The sequence below is a fragment of the Schistocerca serialis genome, chromosome 9 (assembly GCF_023864345.2).
Source record: "Schistocerca serialis cubense isolate TAMUIC-IGC-003099 chromosome 9, iqSchSeri2.2, whole genome shotgun sequence".
Taxonomy (NCBI): Eukaryota; Metazoa; Arthropoda; class Insecta; order Orthoptera; family Acrididae; genus Schistocerca; species Schistocerca serialis.
In genome coordinates this window covers 166,053,418-166,068,898 of record NC_064646.1, presented here as the reverse complement: position 1 = coordinate 166,068,898, position 15,481 = coordinate 166,053,418, and the positions used below count along the sequence as shown (strand labels likewise).

The 15,481-nt window shown below is 44.1% G+C and overlaps 1 protein-coding gene across 2 annotated transcripts in view; it reads right to left on the bottom strand.

The window, feature by feature from the left end:
- The window catches only part of LOC126419269 (oxysterol-binding protein 1), a 297,237-nt gene that overhangs the window by 155,433 nt on the left and 126,323 nt on the right, over positions 1–15,481 (bottom strand). For both annotated transcript variants that reach the window (XM_050086426.1, XM_050086427.1), the window contains 2 exons: positions 11,729–11,906; positions 4,693–4,844 (listed from right to left, as the gene is read on the bottom strand). In XM_050086426.1, coding sequence (XP_049942383.1) covers positions 4,693–4,844; positions 11,729–11,906 — 330 coding nt within the window. The remainder of the gene's footprint in view (positions 1–4,692; positions 4,845–11,728; positions 11,907–15,481) is intronic.

Here is a 15,481-nt window from a genome sequence, read left to right as displayed (position 1 = left end):
GGAGGTTGAGGTTTGCTGGAAAGGTTGTGAAGGGTGAGTGAGTTGCCTTTCCGGAGGTGGGAAACCAGGAGATTGGATAGTTTTTTGAGGTGGAGGGTGGCATGCTGTTCTAATTTACGGTTGGCCTGTAGAAGGATGCTCTGAACAGCCGGTGTGGATGTGGGAGAGGAAAGATTAAGGACTTTTATTAAGGATAGGAGTTGACGGGTGTGTTCATTGGCTGAGTTGATGTGTAGGTGAAGGATTAGGTGGGTGAGGGCAATGGATTGTTCAGTTTGGAACCTTTCCAGCAAACCTCAACCTTCTCTCATTGCACACAGACCCAGTCTCTCCCATCTACTCAATCTCCCACTTCCAGCTCCACTCCCTCCAAAACCTCAAAATTCCGATCAACACAATCTGGAACCACAACACCCTAATTCAGTAGTTAACCTTTCCTCCAAACCTCTCTCCCAATCCGAAACCTCTGTCCTATCCGAAGGCCTCACCTTCAGCCCCACTCCCAGATACAACCAGACAGCCCTCGTCAAAGATTTACTGTCCTACACTCGTACTCTCTGCTGGAAGTATCACTTTGCACACGAAGAAAAATGATCCTAATCCTACTCCTAATGATCCGACTCCCCAAGACACCATCCAAATTGAACCCTGCCTGGAACAGTTCCGTCCTCCGTCACAGCGGGACCCACCTCCTCTTCCTCAAAATCACCCTCTCCAAACCTTCCAGGAATTTCTGACTTCCAGCCTTGCATCTCAATCCTTCTTAAAAAACCTTAATCCTACACCCAACATCACCACTGCTGAAGCCCAGGCTATCCGTGATCTGAAGGCTGACCCATCCATCGTCATTCTTCCGGCGGACAAGGGTTCCACGACCATGGTACTTGATCATCGGGAGTATGTGGCTGAGGGACTGCGTCAGCTTTCAGACAACACCACATACAAAGTTTGCCAAGGTAACCCCATCCCCGATGTCCAGGCGGAGCTTCAAGGAATCCTCAGAACCTTAGGCCCCCTGCAAAACCTTTCACCTGACTCCATCAACCTCCTGACACCATCGACACCCCGCACCCCTACCTTCTACCTTCTTCCTAAAATCCACAAACCCAATCATCCCGGCCGCCCCATTGTAGCTGGTTACCAAGCCCCCACAGAACGTATCTCTGCCTACGTCTTCAACCCATTACATGCAGTCTCCCATCCTTCATCAAAGACACCAACCACTTCCTTGAACGCCTGGAATCCTTACCCAATCTGTTACCCCCGGAAACCATCCTTGTAACCATTGATGCCACGTCCTTATACACAAATATTCCGCACGTCCAGGGCCTCGCTGCGATGGAGCATTTCCTTTCACGCCGATCACCTGCCACCCTACCTAAAACCTCTTTCCTCATTACCTTAGCCAGCTTCATCCTGACCCACAACTTCTTCACTTTTGAAGGCCAGACATACCAACAATTAAAGGGAACAGCCATGGGTACCAGGATGGCCCCCTCGTACGCCAACCTATTCATGGGTCGCTTAGAGGAAGCCTTCTTGGTTACCCAAGTCTGCCAACCCAAAGTTTGGTACAGATTTATTGATGACATCTTCATGATCTGGACTCACAGTGAAGAAGAACTCCAGAATTTCCTCTCCAATCTCAACTCCTTTGGTTCCATCAGATTCACCTGGTCCTACTCCAAATCCCATGCCACTTTCCTTGACGTTGACCTCCACCTGTCCAATGGCCAACTTCACACGTCCGTCCACATCAAACCCACCAACAAGCAACAGTACCTCCATTATGACAGCTGCCACCCATTCCACATCAAACGGTCCCTTCCCTACAGCCTAGGTCTTCGTGGCAAACGAATCTGCTCCAGTCCGGAATCCCTGAATCATTACACCAACAACCTGACAACAGCTTTCGCATCCCGCAACTACCCTCCCGACCTGGTACAGAAGCAAATAACCAGAGCCATTTCCTCATCCCCTCAAACCCAGAATCCCCCACAGAAGAACCACAAAAGTGCCCCACTTGTGACAGGATACTTTCCCGGACTGGACCAGACTCTGAATGTGGCTCTCCAGCAGGGATACGACTTCCTCAAATCCTGCCCTGAAATGAAATCCATCCTTCATGAAATCCTCCCCACTCCGCCAAGAGTGTCTTTCCGCCGCCCACCTAACCTTCGTAACCTGTTAGTTCATCCCTATGAAATCCCCAAACCACCTTCCCTACCCTCTGGCTCCTATCCTTGTAACCGCCCCCGATGTAAAACCTGTCCCATGCACCCTCCCACCACCACCTACTCCAGTCCTGTAACCCGGAAGGTGTACACGATCAAAGGCAGAGCCACGTGTGAAAGCACCCACGTGATTTACCAACTGACCTGCCTACACTGTGATGCATTCTATGTGGGAATGACCAGCAACAAACTGTCCATTCGCATGAATGGACACAGGCAGACAGTGTTTGTTGGTAATGAGGATCACCCTGTGGCTAAACATGCCTTGGTGCACAGCCAGCACATCTTGGCACAGTGTTACACCGTCCGGGTTATCTGGATACTTCCGACCAACACCAACCTATCCGAACTCCGGAGATGGGAACTTGCCCTTCAGTATATCCTCTCTTCTCGTCATCCGCCAGGCCTCAATCTCCGCTAATTTCAAGTTGCCGCCACTCATACCTCACCTGTCTTTCAACAACTTCTTTGCCTCTACACTTCTGCCTCAACTGACATCTCTGCCCAAACTCTTTGTCTTTTAAATATGTCTGCTTGTGTCTGTATGTGTGGATGGATATGTGCGTGAGTGCGAGTGTATACCTGTCCTTTTTTCCCCCTAAGGTAAGTCTTTCCGCTCCCGGGATTGGAATGACTCCTTACCCTCTCCCTTAAAACCCACTTCCTTTCGTCTTCCCCTCTCCTTCCCTCTTTCCTGATGAGGCAACAGTTTGTTGCAAAAGCTTGAATTTTGTGTGTATGTTTGTGTTTGTTTGTGTGTCTATCGACCTGCCAGCGCTTTCGTTCAGTAAGTCACCTCATCTTTGTTTTTATATATAATTACATATTATTTACACAAAACTTTAGTCTCTTTTTATCTGGGCACAGGTGCCTCAGATTTGTTTGTAGGTAATGCCTTCAATGGAGAAGTAATTGTGGGTCAGGATATAGTTAATCATGGTGACTAGGAAGGAGTTTGTCAGTTTGGAATCCATCGGGCATTGGAAAAGGTAGCGTTCAACAGCGGTAAGGTTTTGGGCATTAGAGATGTCAGTGTAAAGGGAGGTGGCAACAATAGTGACGGGCAGAGCACTGTTAGGTAAAGGGACAGAAACTGTGGAGAGGTGGTAATAGGTTGAAGGTGTTGGTCCCTGCAATATATTCTACGTTCCCGTAACCCTCCTGGCCTCAACCTTCGTTAATCATTGCCCTCATCCATCCAGCCTCTCTGTTCCCATTCCTGCAGTATACAGCCCTCATTCCACCATTGCACCCAGTCTTTTTACTTCTCTTGTTTTCCGCCCTCCCCCCCCCCCCCCCCCCCCCCCACCCTACCCATCTCTCCCCAGCCCTCCCGTCTCACCTCCCAACTGCACATAGCTGCCTTATCCTCTCTCCACCTAGTCCCTGCACACTCCCTAGCAGCACTGCACTGTCTGTCACACCTACCCTAATATCCCTCCCCTCCCTGTCCCACCCTCCTCCTTACCCCCACTTCCATCATGCAATGGTGCTACTTCTCACAATGTGGCTACAGTTACCTGTGACTGCAGTCATATGACGAAGCCCTTATCGACTGAAAGCTTTATTTGTGACAATCTTTTTCTTGTGCCTATCTGCGACTCAGCATCTCCGCTATATGGTGGGTGGCAACTTTCCTTTCTATAATATTGTTACATTCGATCCTGGATTTTAGTAGATTTCTTACTGGTTTCAATATGTGCTTGCACAAATAACAATCGCATTCTTCACTTGGAAGAAGCATGTTACTGCTATCTCATTCCATGACAATGACACTTCCAACACCAAATATCTATTACATTGCATGACAATAAAAACACACACACACACACACACACACACACACACACACACACACACTTAACAGGTTACTCTTACATTTAATCATTAGAGCCAGCACTCTGCTTTAGGTCTTGTTTTCCATCGCAATGGACCTTGCCATAATGTGAAATTTTTTGATGAAATGTAAGCTATTAATAATAGAAATGAGGCCACTGCTGCTTTGAACACTGAGATGCAAAACTTATAAAAGTGTTATTTTGAAAGTAGATCGATCACATGAACAAATGTATTCACCTAAGTGGCTGTGTGTTCAGTATGTCCTAATATATTTTCCTCTGTCCCAATTAAGATATATTTTTCATAAAGTAGTATCTCTAGCTCCCTCTCTCAAACCTCCAGAGAAGTGTTGAAATACGACCGTCCAAAAGACTGTGGGGAACAAAGTGTAACTGTCACACTGTAGTCAGAATATATGATGCATATTGCACATTCATCACTAAATACAGAAATGAATTAAAAACAATACTGTTAATTTATTTATAAGATATATTCATCCTGTGAAACAATTAAGAATGAATGAAGCAATAGAAACACATGTGGTTTCCCTCCACCTTCTTCACACACTAATAATTTATCTCCTCCTCCTGTTTGCTTTAGAGACATTTGAAAAGCATACCTGAGATCCTATACTAAGTCCTGATGACGTTCTACGATGGCCAAGAGGAATCTTAAGAATGAAATTAGATTCACCGTCTGCATGGTTTTCTTCTTGGGCATCATAAAACTCATTCTCATCATCATCATCTGATGGCGATGAATGTGTAGGATCTGTGAAATGATGATAATGCTACAGCAAAACCACAAATCACAGAGATTCTGTTGTTGAAATTGATATGTGTTGTACCAAAAACTATACAAACTTATAGAACAAATTAAGATTACTTTCAAGCAGTGAATTACAACTCTCCCCCCCCCCCCTCCCTCCCCCCCACCTCTCTCTCTCTCTCTCTCTCTCTCTCTCTCTCTCTCTCTCTCTCACACACACACACACACACACACACACACAGAGAGAGAGAGAGAGAGAGAGAGAGAGAGAGAGAGAGAGAGAGAGAGAGAGAGAGAGAGACTACTGGTGCTTTATTTGCTCATTTTTTTCCATCTGCTGCTCTCTCATCTACAGATGAATTTTGGCACCAATTTTTATTTTGTACATTTCTTTCAATGTTTCTTCTTCTTATTCAATCAAACTATTTCCTTCTCACTCACTTCTGATGCCATTACATGAAATTATTAATCTGTTTTCCATATTTTTTCTAGAAAAGCAAATAAAAAAACTAACGCATGAACTCCTTTCTTTTGTTCCTAATATCGTACTATAATGGATACAACACTACATCCCATGTCATCCTCTACATACTGTTTCTCATTATGGCTTTTCTTGAGATGTCTTGAGATGCACGTTTTCTGTAACTGAAACCATTTCAGCCAGGTTGTACAACTGCCAGTTAGAGTGAAAGTATGTGAACAAAATATCTAAGATGACAAAAATATCGGACAGAAGAAGTCAATTTTTTACACATTTGTAATGGTGTTACATTATTATAAAGCACCTGTACTAACACACTGCTCAAGATGCCAAATGAAACTGTGTATGGAAACTGGCTGTAGCAAAATCTTTGTTGATAACATAATTCTATCATCAATTAATTAGATTCATAACTATCTTAAGAAATCAATAACCACATGTGAATTTGCCTGTTTAGGAAATGACAAAATGATATTTGAGCATCATCACAGAAGTATTCAATAATGTTCAGTTTTAATAGTTTTATTGTCAAACAGTACCTTGGTAAGGCCATTGTTACAAGAGTTCTTGAAACCTGAAGACTAATGTTTCTTACAATAATTCCACGTAACACACATCGCAGGTCTGATGCATCACTGTAATCCCTTGTATTTCCTTCAATATGGATTATAATCCCCTTCACCATCTTGCTCCATATGGAAGAATCACTTGTATGTGCCTTGGAAGGGACACATGTTTTTGTCCATATCGCCTACCACTTCGTCAGTACAACTCTTTTCTGCTTTTGTTTTATTGCAGTTTCACTCTGGAGATCCTTGTTCTCACGCAATATTTGAAGGATGCAATGAACCATCATCATACAGTGTAATTTCATAAAGGAATAGGGAGTGAAGACCTTTAGCAATATTTGACAAAAAGGCTGTGTAGTGGGAGGAGGAAGAGGGGGGAACACATTGTACTGCAGTATCTTGTATGAGGGGCATTCTATTGGTTGTCACACTAACACAGTAATGCAGCCCACATAATATAATCTTCAGAAAGTATGACTGTGTGAAATATTGTGAAGTTTCAGAGATGAATGTTTAGTTGTTTGTTTGTGAAGATTGTGCAAACAATTACAGAGAATAAAACTGGATATTAGCTGTATTAAATTACTCAATCACAAAAGGTTTAAACCCAACAAACACAAACCAGGTGTTAATCGATTCATCACTGAAGGATTTGTCCACTTCATTTTCGACAGTTAGGAAGTGAGTTGTTGACACACTAACACCTGCATGGGATTGTAACAAAAATTTAAAATGTCATACTCAGTTATCAACGACTGATGGTATCTTAACTCAATGGCATTGCGAAGGTCTTGTCAGTCCATGTCAGAGCCTCATTTTGCTTAAAGATTTTGGTTTGATAAAGACATCCAGTCAGTGTATGCTGTAACTGTTACAGTTAACTGCTGACATTGTTTATGGCCACAAAAACATTGCTAATTAGAGCAGAAGACCACAGCAATGGCTCTCAATCTCTAAGCTTATTCTACAATGAAAGAATAATGTGATGTGTCAGTTCTCAACACTACATCAGCCTCAACACAGGAGCAGCAAGAAGCAGCTGCCCAGTCTGCAGCAGCAGGTAGGGCGGGAAAGAATATTATCATAGCATGACAGAAAAGTGTCATTTTCTCCATCTTAACCCAGAAAGATAGTTTAGTATCCAATCAAGTAACAATGATGTGATTCTTCAATTTCTCCAGGCGTATTTTATGACGAAATAAATCTCGGGTGAATAGCCTGGTACGAGTGTGCATAGGACACAATATTTCGGCAATCGACCACGTTGCCATCATCAGATGCGCTGATGTACTGACCGGCGGTGGGCCAGCACCATGTATACATAGGACAATCCCCCTACTGCTTCTCTTTCAGGTGCTTCCTGTAAGTCGGTGAGGTCCGTGCCCCGTGTGTGGTCAAGGTACAGCTTCCGTTCTCCCACCGTCTGGGCGCTGCGTCCTAGGTCTTCTTGTTCAGGAGGGTCTGCCGGCACTGCTCTTGTTATCCTTCCCTCCTCCACCGAAGTCGGTACACTCTGGGAAATATCCTTTTTCTTTTTAATCCGGGTGATCGCGGGTTCCCACGCCTTGCTAAGGATGTTACCGCTGTCACGATTTAGTTGTGGCTCCCTTACTCTGATCTCTATGGCTTCTTTGATGACACAGTCCCAGTATTTGGAAGTTTGTGTCAGGAATTTGGTTTGCTCATAATCCACGCTGTGGAGTACCAAACAGGCAATGCTCAGCGATTTCTGACTTACTGGGCTGTTGCAGTCTAGTGAGCCGTTGATGTTCTCGGCATCGGTCCTCAATGGTACGAATGGTCTGCCCTATGTATACACTACCGCATTGACAAGGTATCCGATAAACCCTTGATTTACGTAGACCAAGGTTGTCCTTGACACTACCAAGAAGGCTCTTGGTTTTGCTAGGAGGACGGAGGATGGTTTTCACTTGATGTTTATGTAAAATGCATCCAATTTTTCTGGATAAGGCCCCACAAAACGGAATAATAGTCAAGGCCACCTCCTCCAGAGGTTCATCCTCAGTTTACGCCAGTGCTGCAGGTGTGGGATGTAGAGCATTCTGAATTTGCCCTTCCTTGTAACCATTCCTCCGAAACACGGTCTTCAGATGGTCGAATTCTCGTTGGAGACTGTCCTTGTCGGAGATGGTGTGAGCTCTGTGTACAAGAGTTTTGAGCACGCCATTCTTTTGTGCCGGGTGGTGGCAGCTATCCGCATGTAGGTAAAAATCGGTGTGCGTCTTCTTCCAATACACTCTGTGGCCCAAAGTGCCGTCAGCTCGTCTTCTAATCGAAACATCTAGGAAAGGGAGCATCGCATCCATTTCGATCTCCATGATGAACTTAATATTCTTGTGTCTGCAGTTGAGATGTGTGAGGAAGTCTGCCAGTTTATCTCTTCCATGTGGCCAGATAACGAAGGTATCATCCACATATCTGAAGAAACAGGTGGGTTTTAGATGTGCTGATTCAAGAGCTTCCTCCTCGAAATGTTCCACGTACATATTTGCGACAACGGGTGAGAGTGGACTCCCCATGGCTACTCCTCCTCTCTGCTCGTAGTATTCACTGTCAAATAAGAAGTAAGTTTATGTCAGAACGTGCCTGAAAAGGTTGGTGGTCTCTTCATCAAATTTCTAGCTGATGAGTTCCAAGGATTCTTGTAACAGAACTTTAGTGAACAGAGATACCACGTCGAAGCTCACCAGTATGTCAGAATCCTTAAGCGTAAGGTTGCTGATGCATCCCAGGAAATCCACGGAGTTACAGATATGGTGTGTACATCTCCCAACGTAAGGGCTACGCAGTTGTTTGAGGTGCTTGGCAAGAAGGTATGTTGGGGCACCAAATTTGCTGACAATGGGGCGTAAAGGAATCGATTCCTTGTGCACCTTCGCCAGTCCGTAAAGTCTAGGAGGAACAGCAGCCTTCGATCGCATTTTACGTAAACACTTAGTGAAAACCATCTTCCATCCTCCTAGCAAAACCAAGAGCCTTCTTTGTAGTGTCAAGGACAACCTTGGTCTACGTAAATCAGGGGTTTATCAGATACCTTGCCAATTGGGTAGTGTATACATAGAACATACCATTCATACTATTGAGGACCGATGCCAAGAACATCAACAGCACACTAGACTGCATCAGCCCAGTAAGTCGGCATCGCTGAGCATTGCCTGTCGGAACTCCACAGCATGGATTATGACCAAACCAAAGTCCTGATACAGACTTCCAAATACTGGGACTGTGTCATCAAAGAAGCCATAAAGATCAGAGTACTGGAGCCACAACCAAATCGTGACAGCGGTTACATCCTTAGCAAGGTGTGGGAACCCGCGATCACCCGGATTAAGAAGAAAAAGGATATTTCCCAGAGTGTACCGACTTCGGGTGAGGAGGGAAGAATAATGAGAGCGGTGCCAACAGACCATCCTGAACGAGAAGACCTAGGACGCAGCGCCCAGACGGCGGGAGGACGGAAGCTGTACCTGGACCGCGTGCAGGGAGTGGACCGCACCGACTCATAGGAAGCGTCTGAGGGATGAGCGGGAGGGGGATTGTCCTATGTATACACGGCGCCGGGCCACCGCCGGTCAGTATATCAGCGCACCTGATGATGGCAACGTGGTCGATTGCCGAAATATTGTGTCCTATGCACACTCATACCAGGCTGTTCACCTGAGATTTATTTCGTCATGTAACAATGACATTTCATTTCCTACAACGTTGACAATTGATATGACTAGATCTTTTCATTTAATGGATTAGTTTTGGCACAAAATGAATCTCTCCCGACTGATTCAGCCTATTCCCCTAAGCCCTGCTCTCCACGGTCATTGTGTCCTTTAACATGTGTTCCACAACTGTCACACTACATGCCATTAAATTTATTTACAATTGACTTAAATTATTATCAAAGAACACTAAATGCAGCAAATATTTTTTCATATTCTTCTGGCCAACAAGTGGGACTAATTCAATGGAAATGAAATCAGCATTTGGCGTCACTGGCCGGGAGGCCTCTTACAGGGCAGCTTCGACCGCTTTGGTGTAGGTCTTATTACATTCGATGCCACATTGGGTGACCTGCATGCTGGATGGGGACGAATAGATGATGAAGACAACACAACATCCAGTCCCTGAGTGGAGAAAATCCCCAACCCAGCCGGGAATCGAACCCGGGCCCCTTAGGACGCCATTCCGTCGGCGGACCTGAGGTCTCAAGATTGCAGGTGAATGATGATTCTCGTCATAATATTTCAGCTGACAACCAGGCAGTTGAAATCTCTCAGCTGGGAGTTGAGATCATCCAGTTGCAATCCCGAAACAACATGTGGCACTCATTACACAGGGAAAACTTCAAGTTACACTAATTTTCAATATGTATTGTATACAGACTAATTTCATTTTCTGCAGAAAAGTTTCCATACTTCATAAAATTGATCCTGTTGCAAGCTGCTTAGAAAAGTGTAGTGCTTGAATAGGCTTTTTTTAAAAAATAGCATGATTCATGTTCTCCTTGTTAAATAATCTGCAATAGGTTGTTCTGACCCTGCAAGTGAAATTCACAAATTTCTGAGCACCCCCATAGTTCTTCTTGGCAATTCCATTTGGACACCATTTTTGCTGCTTATTAGTGATCTTAAACTCTCAGCGTTCAGTGAGGTACAGAATCGACTTACAAAACATCTGTTTTTTCCTTGGCGTTCTGGCGAATTCCTGAACCAATTTAATGTTGCCGACTTTTCCTCGATATTATGTATCCAAAGAAAGAAGGAAACTTTAATGTTTAATTTCCATTGTTGACAAGATCATTAGAGATGGAGTATAAGCAAAGTGTGGACAATACAGAGAAGAAATCATTCCACATTTGCCTTAAATGGTTAATAGAATCCACAGAGAATCTAACTACGAATGGTGAGAGAGGTATTTGAATTTCAATTGTCTTTTTATTGGGTGTTCTCTGTGAATCAGTACACTGCACACAGCTGAAATATGTGGATATGCACCAATGTGCAAGTGCTCACCATGTGGTTTTAAGGGAATAATATATGACAATGAGTTACACAGCAACTGCTTTCAGTAAAGTAGTAGACGTGTGCTGATAACATTGTAGACATCTTTAAAGAGCACTGATTGAACAGAAAACTATATGGCAAGAACTTTGGGTTAAAATGAGACATGTCTCTTCAGTTTGGGCTAAAACTACGGGACAACTGATAGGGTGCACCATGTTAAAATGTTTAGTGGAAAAACAATCTACACCAAGCAGAGACTGCACTTTTTTCACTTTCTTAACCATAAGACTTTCAGTTTGTAGACATCTTAACACAAGGAAACGTAATTACTTTGATGTGTGTGTGGAAATTCAGAAGAAACTCCACAGTCGATGAGCCATATTCCATCCTATAGGGTGAAGGAGGACACTTTTCTACAGCACGACAACACAAAGCTTAACTACATCCAGCAAATGAATGAAGGGAACTTAAAAGTAGAATGGACAATTTTGACTTTTTACCCTTACAGCTCTGTCACAGCATCATCTTATATCATCTTGATCTTATAATAATTGAAAATACGGTTCATGTGAAAGCTGTTTAGCTGTGGTGTATCAGGGATTCCTGTGCTTGCAATCAGACTCTAACCCAAAGTTAGCATAAAGTAATTTGCAAGGATGGAGAATATTAGGACAGATGACTTCGTTTATTTTAGCTTAAGTTTATTAACACACCAGTGGATCAATAAAGCAGTAAAATTCAAAAAAAAATTTTTTAAGAAGTGTTGGGTATTTCCTGTTGTGTAATACTCATAACAGGGAAACCAAAATATTTACTTACTAGGCATATTTTGATTGGGAATTTGATGTTCTTTGGCCGCCTGCTCTAGATGTGAGTGCTGTCGTGCCAACTGCTCTACAACTTCTTCCAGCCGGAGCCTCTGCTCCCTTTCATGCTGCAGCATGCGTTGCCATTTACGTCCCTGTGACTGCGCTAGTTCCAGGTACTCACTGCATGTCTACAACAAAAAAGAAGAACTAAGAATAATTATTTATTAGTTATAAGAAATATGTCAGAATAGAATCCCCCTTGCTTCCTTAATAAAATGACACAATCCCAGTAAGAAGTAGAATGAAGTGACAACTGTTACACAGAATTTGAATATAACATCTAATTTGTCTTGTTAAAACTAATGAGTTATTTAGACAACATTAATATTTTTCAAATTATGTCTTAATGTTTGTACTTCAAAGTATCAATTGGGAACATATCTGCCTGATGGCATAAATGTTTAAAAAAGTTATCAACAATATTAGGAAAAGGATGGGTTGCTACTCATCATAAAGATGACACATTGAGTTGCAGACAGGCATAGTGAAAAAGACTGTTACACACTCAGCTTTCGGCCAAAGCCTTGTTCAGAAAAGAAAAAGAATGGAAAGAAAACACGCACACATTCACACAAGTAAGCAAACTCACGCACACATGAGCACTCTCTCTAGACATTGCGGCCACAATGCAATGATGTCGTATCAATTGGAAGCAGTGTTGGAAGTGGAGAGGTGAAGGCAGAGGGATATTAGGGAAGGGAGATGTGAACGCAGAGGGATACTAGGGAAGGGAGATGTGAAGGTGAAGGGATAGTAGGGAAGGGAGAGGTGAAGGCGAAGGGATAGTAGGGTACAGAAAGGGCGAGAGGCATCAGCACTGCCTGATGGAATAAGCAGGGACTAGATGGTGGCCAGACAAAGGTGCCTGTCGTGGCTTCAGGAGGCTGTCGGGAATGAAAGGGTGGGTGGTGGGGGGAATGGGAACTGGAAAAGGAGAGTAGTAAAGAGGAGTAAAGAATGGTGGCACTGGCAGAGACCAGAACACAATGAAGGAGGGGGACATGATTTTGAAGGAGGTGATAGAATGCACGGGGCGGAAACTGTTGGTTGAAGGTGTGGGCAGAATAGGTTACCTTAGCTTGGGGCCAGGATGATTTGAGGAATGGATAATGTGTTGTAAGGATAACTCCTCTCCCCTGCAGTTCAGAGAAGATGGTGATGGGGAGGAGGATCTAGATGGCCCAAGTTGTGAAGAAACCACTGAAATCAAACATGTTATGTTCAGCTGCATATTATGTCACAGGGTGGTCAACTTTGTTCTTGGCCACATTATGGCAGTGGCCATTCACCCTTGTAGAGAGCTAGTTGGTAGTCATACCGACATGAAAAGGATTGCAGTGATTATGGCAGAGCTGGTATGTGACATTGCTGCTTTCACAGGTTGCCTGGCCTCTGATGGAGCAGGACAAGCCTGTGACAGAACTGGGATAGGAAGTGCTAGTTGGTTGGATTGAACAGGTCTTACACTTGAGTCTTCCACAGGGATGTGATACCAGTGGCAAGGGGATGGGTTTGGGAGTGGCATAATGATGGACTAGGGTGTTGTGGAGTGTGGGTGGGTGACGGAACATAACTTTAGGGAGGCATGAGAAGGATCTTTGGTAAGAAGTCTCTTATTTCAGGACTTGATGGCAGACAATCAAAGACCTGCAGAAGGATGTGCTCTGGTATAAGGTGCTACTGGGTAACAAAGGGGGTGCACTCCTTTGTAGCGATTTCTTGAGGATGGTGGTTTTTGGAGCAATGGCACAGGAGATCTATTTGCAGACTAGGTCTGGGGGATAGTGCCGGTCTGTGATGGCCTTTGTGAGACTTCCAGCATACTGGGCAAGGGAGTTCTTGTCACAGCACATACACCGTCCCCAAGTGGCCAGGTTGTATGGTAGGGATGTTTTGTGTGGAAGGGATGGCAGCTGACATATTGCAGCTACTGTTGGTGGTTGGTGAGTTTAATGTGGACAGTGGTTTGAATGGAGCCATCAGAGAGGATGAAGTGGTGTTCAGTCACCCACTCAACCTGCACAACATCCTATTCCACCCCTATGTTACTCTAAATCCTAACCTCTTGCCACAGTGATCATATCCCTTGGAAGACCCAGGTGCAAGACCTGCCCAATCCAACCACCCATCACTTCCTATTCCAGTCCTCTCCTAGGCTTATCCTACTCCATCAGAGGGTGGGACACCTGTGAAAGCTGCCATGTCATATACCAGCTCTGCTGCAATCATTACACAGTTTTTATATATTGGTATGACCACCACACAGCTGTCACCATGGCGAATGGGCATCACCAAACTGTGGCCAAAGAGTAAAGTAGACAACATGCTTGATTTCAATGGCTACTTCACAACCCAGGCTGTCTAAATCCTCCCCTCTACCACCAACTTCTCTGAACTACAGAGACAGGAATCATCCTTACATCATCCGTTCTCCAAAAATCATCTTCACCTCAATATAAATTTACCAACTGTCCCCACACCCTCCACCCAGCAATTTCCGCCCCTCTGTACTATCACATCTTACCAATTCATGTCTGCTACCTTCATTGTGCTCCGCTCTCTACCGACACCACTGGTCATTTTCCCTCTCTACTGCTCTCCTTTTCCACCCCCCCCCCCCCCCCATCTGTCCCCCAGTCTCCCGAACCCACAATGGACAGCCTTGTCTGGCCACCATCTATTCCCTGTGTGCTCCGTCAGGTAGCAATGACTCCTCCTCCTCCCCCCACCCACCCATGCCCAGTTATCCTTCAACACTGCCCGCACCATTCCACACAACAGCGTTCACAGAGAGTGGTCATGTATGCATGAGGTATGTTCGCTTGTGTGAAAGTGTGCATGTTTTCTTTTCTTTTCTGAAGAAGACTTTTGCCTAAAGTTAAGTGTGTAACAATCCTTTCTTTATGGCTGTCTGCAACTTAACATGTCATCTTTATGGTGAGCAGCAATCTTTTCTTTTCATAATGTTGTTGATATTCCAAAACGGAATTTCCATTGTTTAAAAAAAATTGACCAAGATGAACTGAAACACAAATGAGACACATTTAAAAATGTGATGTTAAGTTAGAAACAATTTTCAACACCAATATCAATGTATAAAAAAGGGCAATATATTACAAAGACAAAACATAATACACTGCTCTGCAAAACTTAAGGGAGAGATACATAATATATCATGAGATATTAAATACTTAGAGGAAATGAATGAAAGTGCAGAGATCTCCCAGTCATGCACAGATATCTGTACGTCATGACGTGAGGTCTGCACGACTACAGAGCCAAATGGGACTGGCTCCACAACATGAGCCAATCGAAGGAACAGGAAATCAATGAGCAGTTACTGTGCACTGTGGTGGTGATCTGCAATACATCATGGCCCAGAAACGACATTTAGTTGACCTCAGTTGGGAAAGAAACATCAGTACCTTGAAAGGAGGACAAACTGACGAGTATGGCCCAGGAGTTTGGTACTGCTCACAGCATTGTTTCATGTGTGGAGAGCATTCAGAATCACAGGCACAGCTACCCAAAGGAGGGCAGGTAGTCAGTCATGGTCAACTACAGCAGCAGGTGATGGCTATGTTGTGCAAAAAGCAAGAAGGAATCAATGTCAAATAGTGGGTGAAACTGCCACCATATTTAACAGGACTGCAAAGCATGCAATCTCCTGCATGACAGTGGCATGGCAATTGTATAGGGTGGT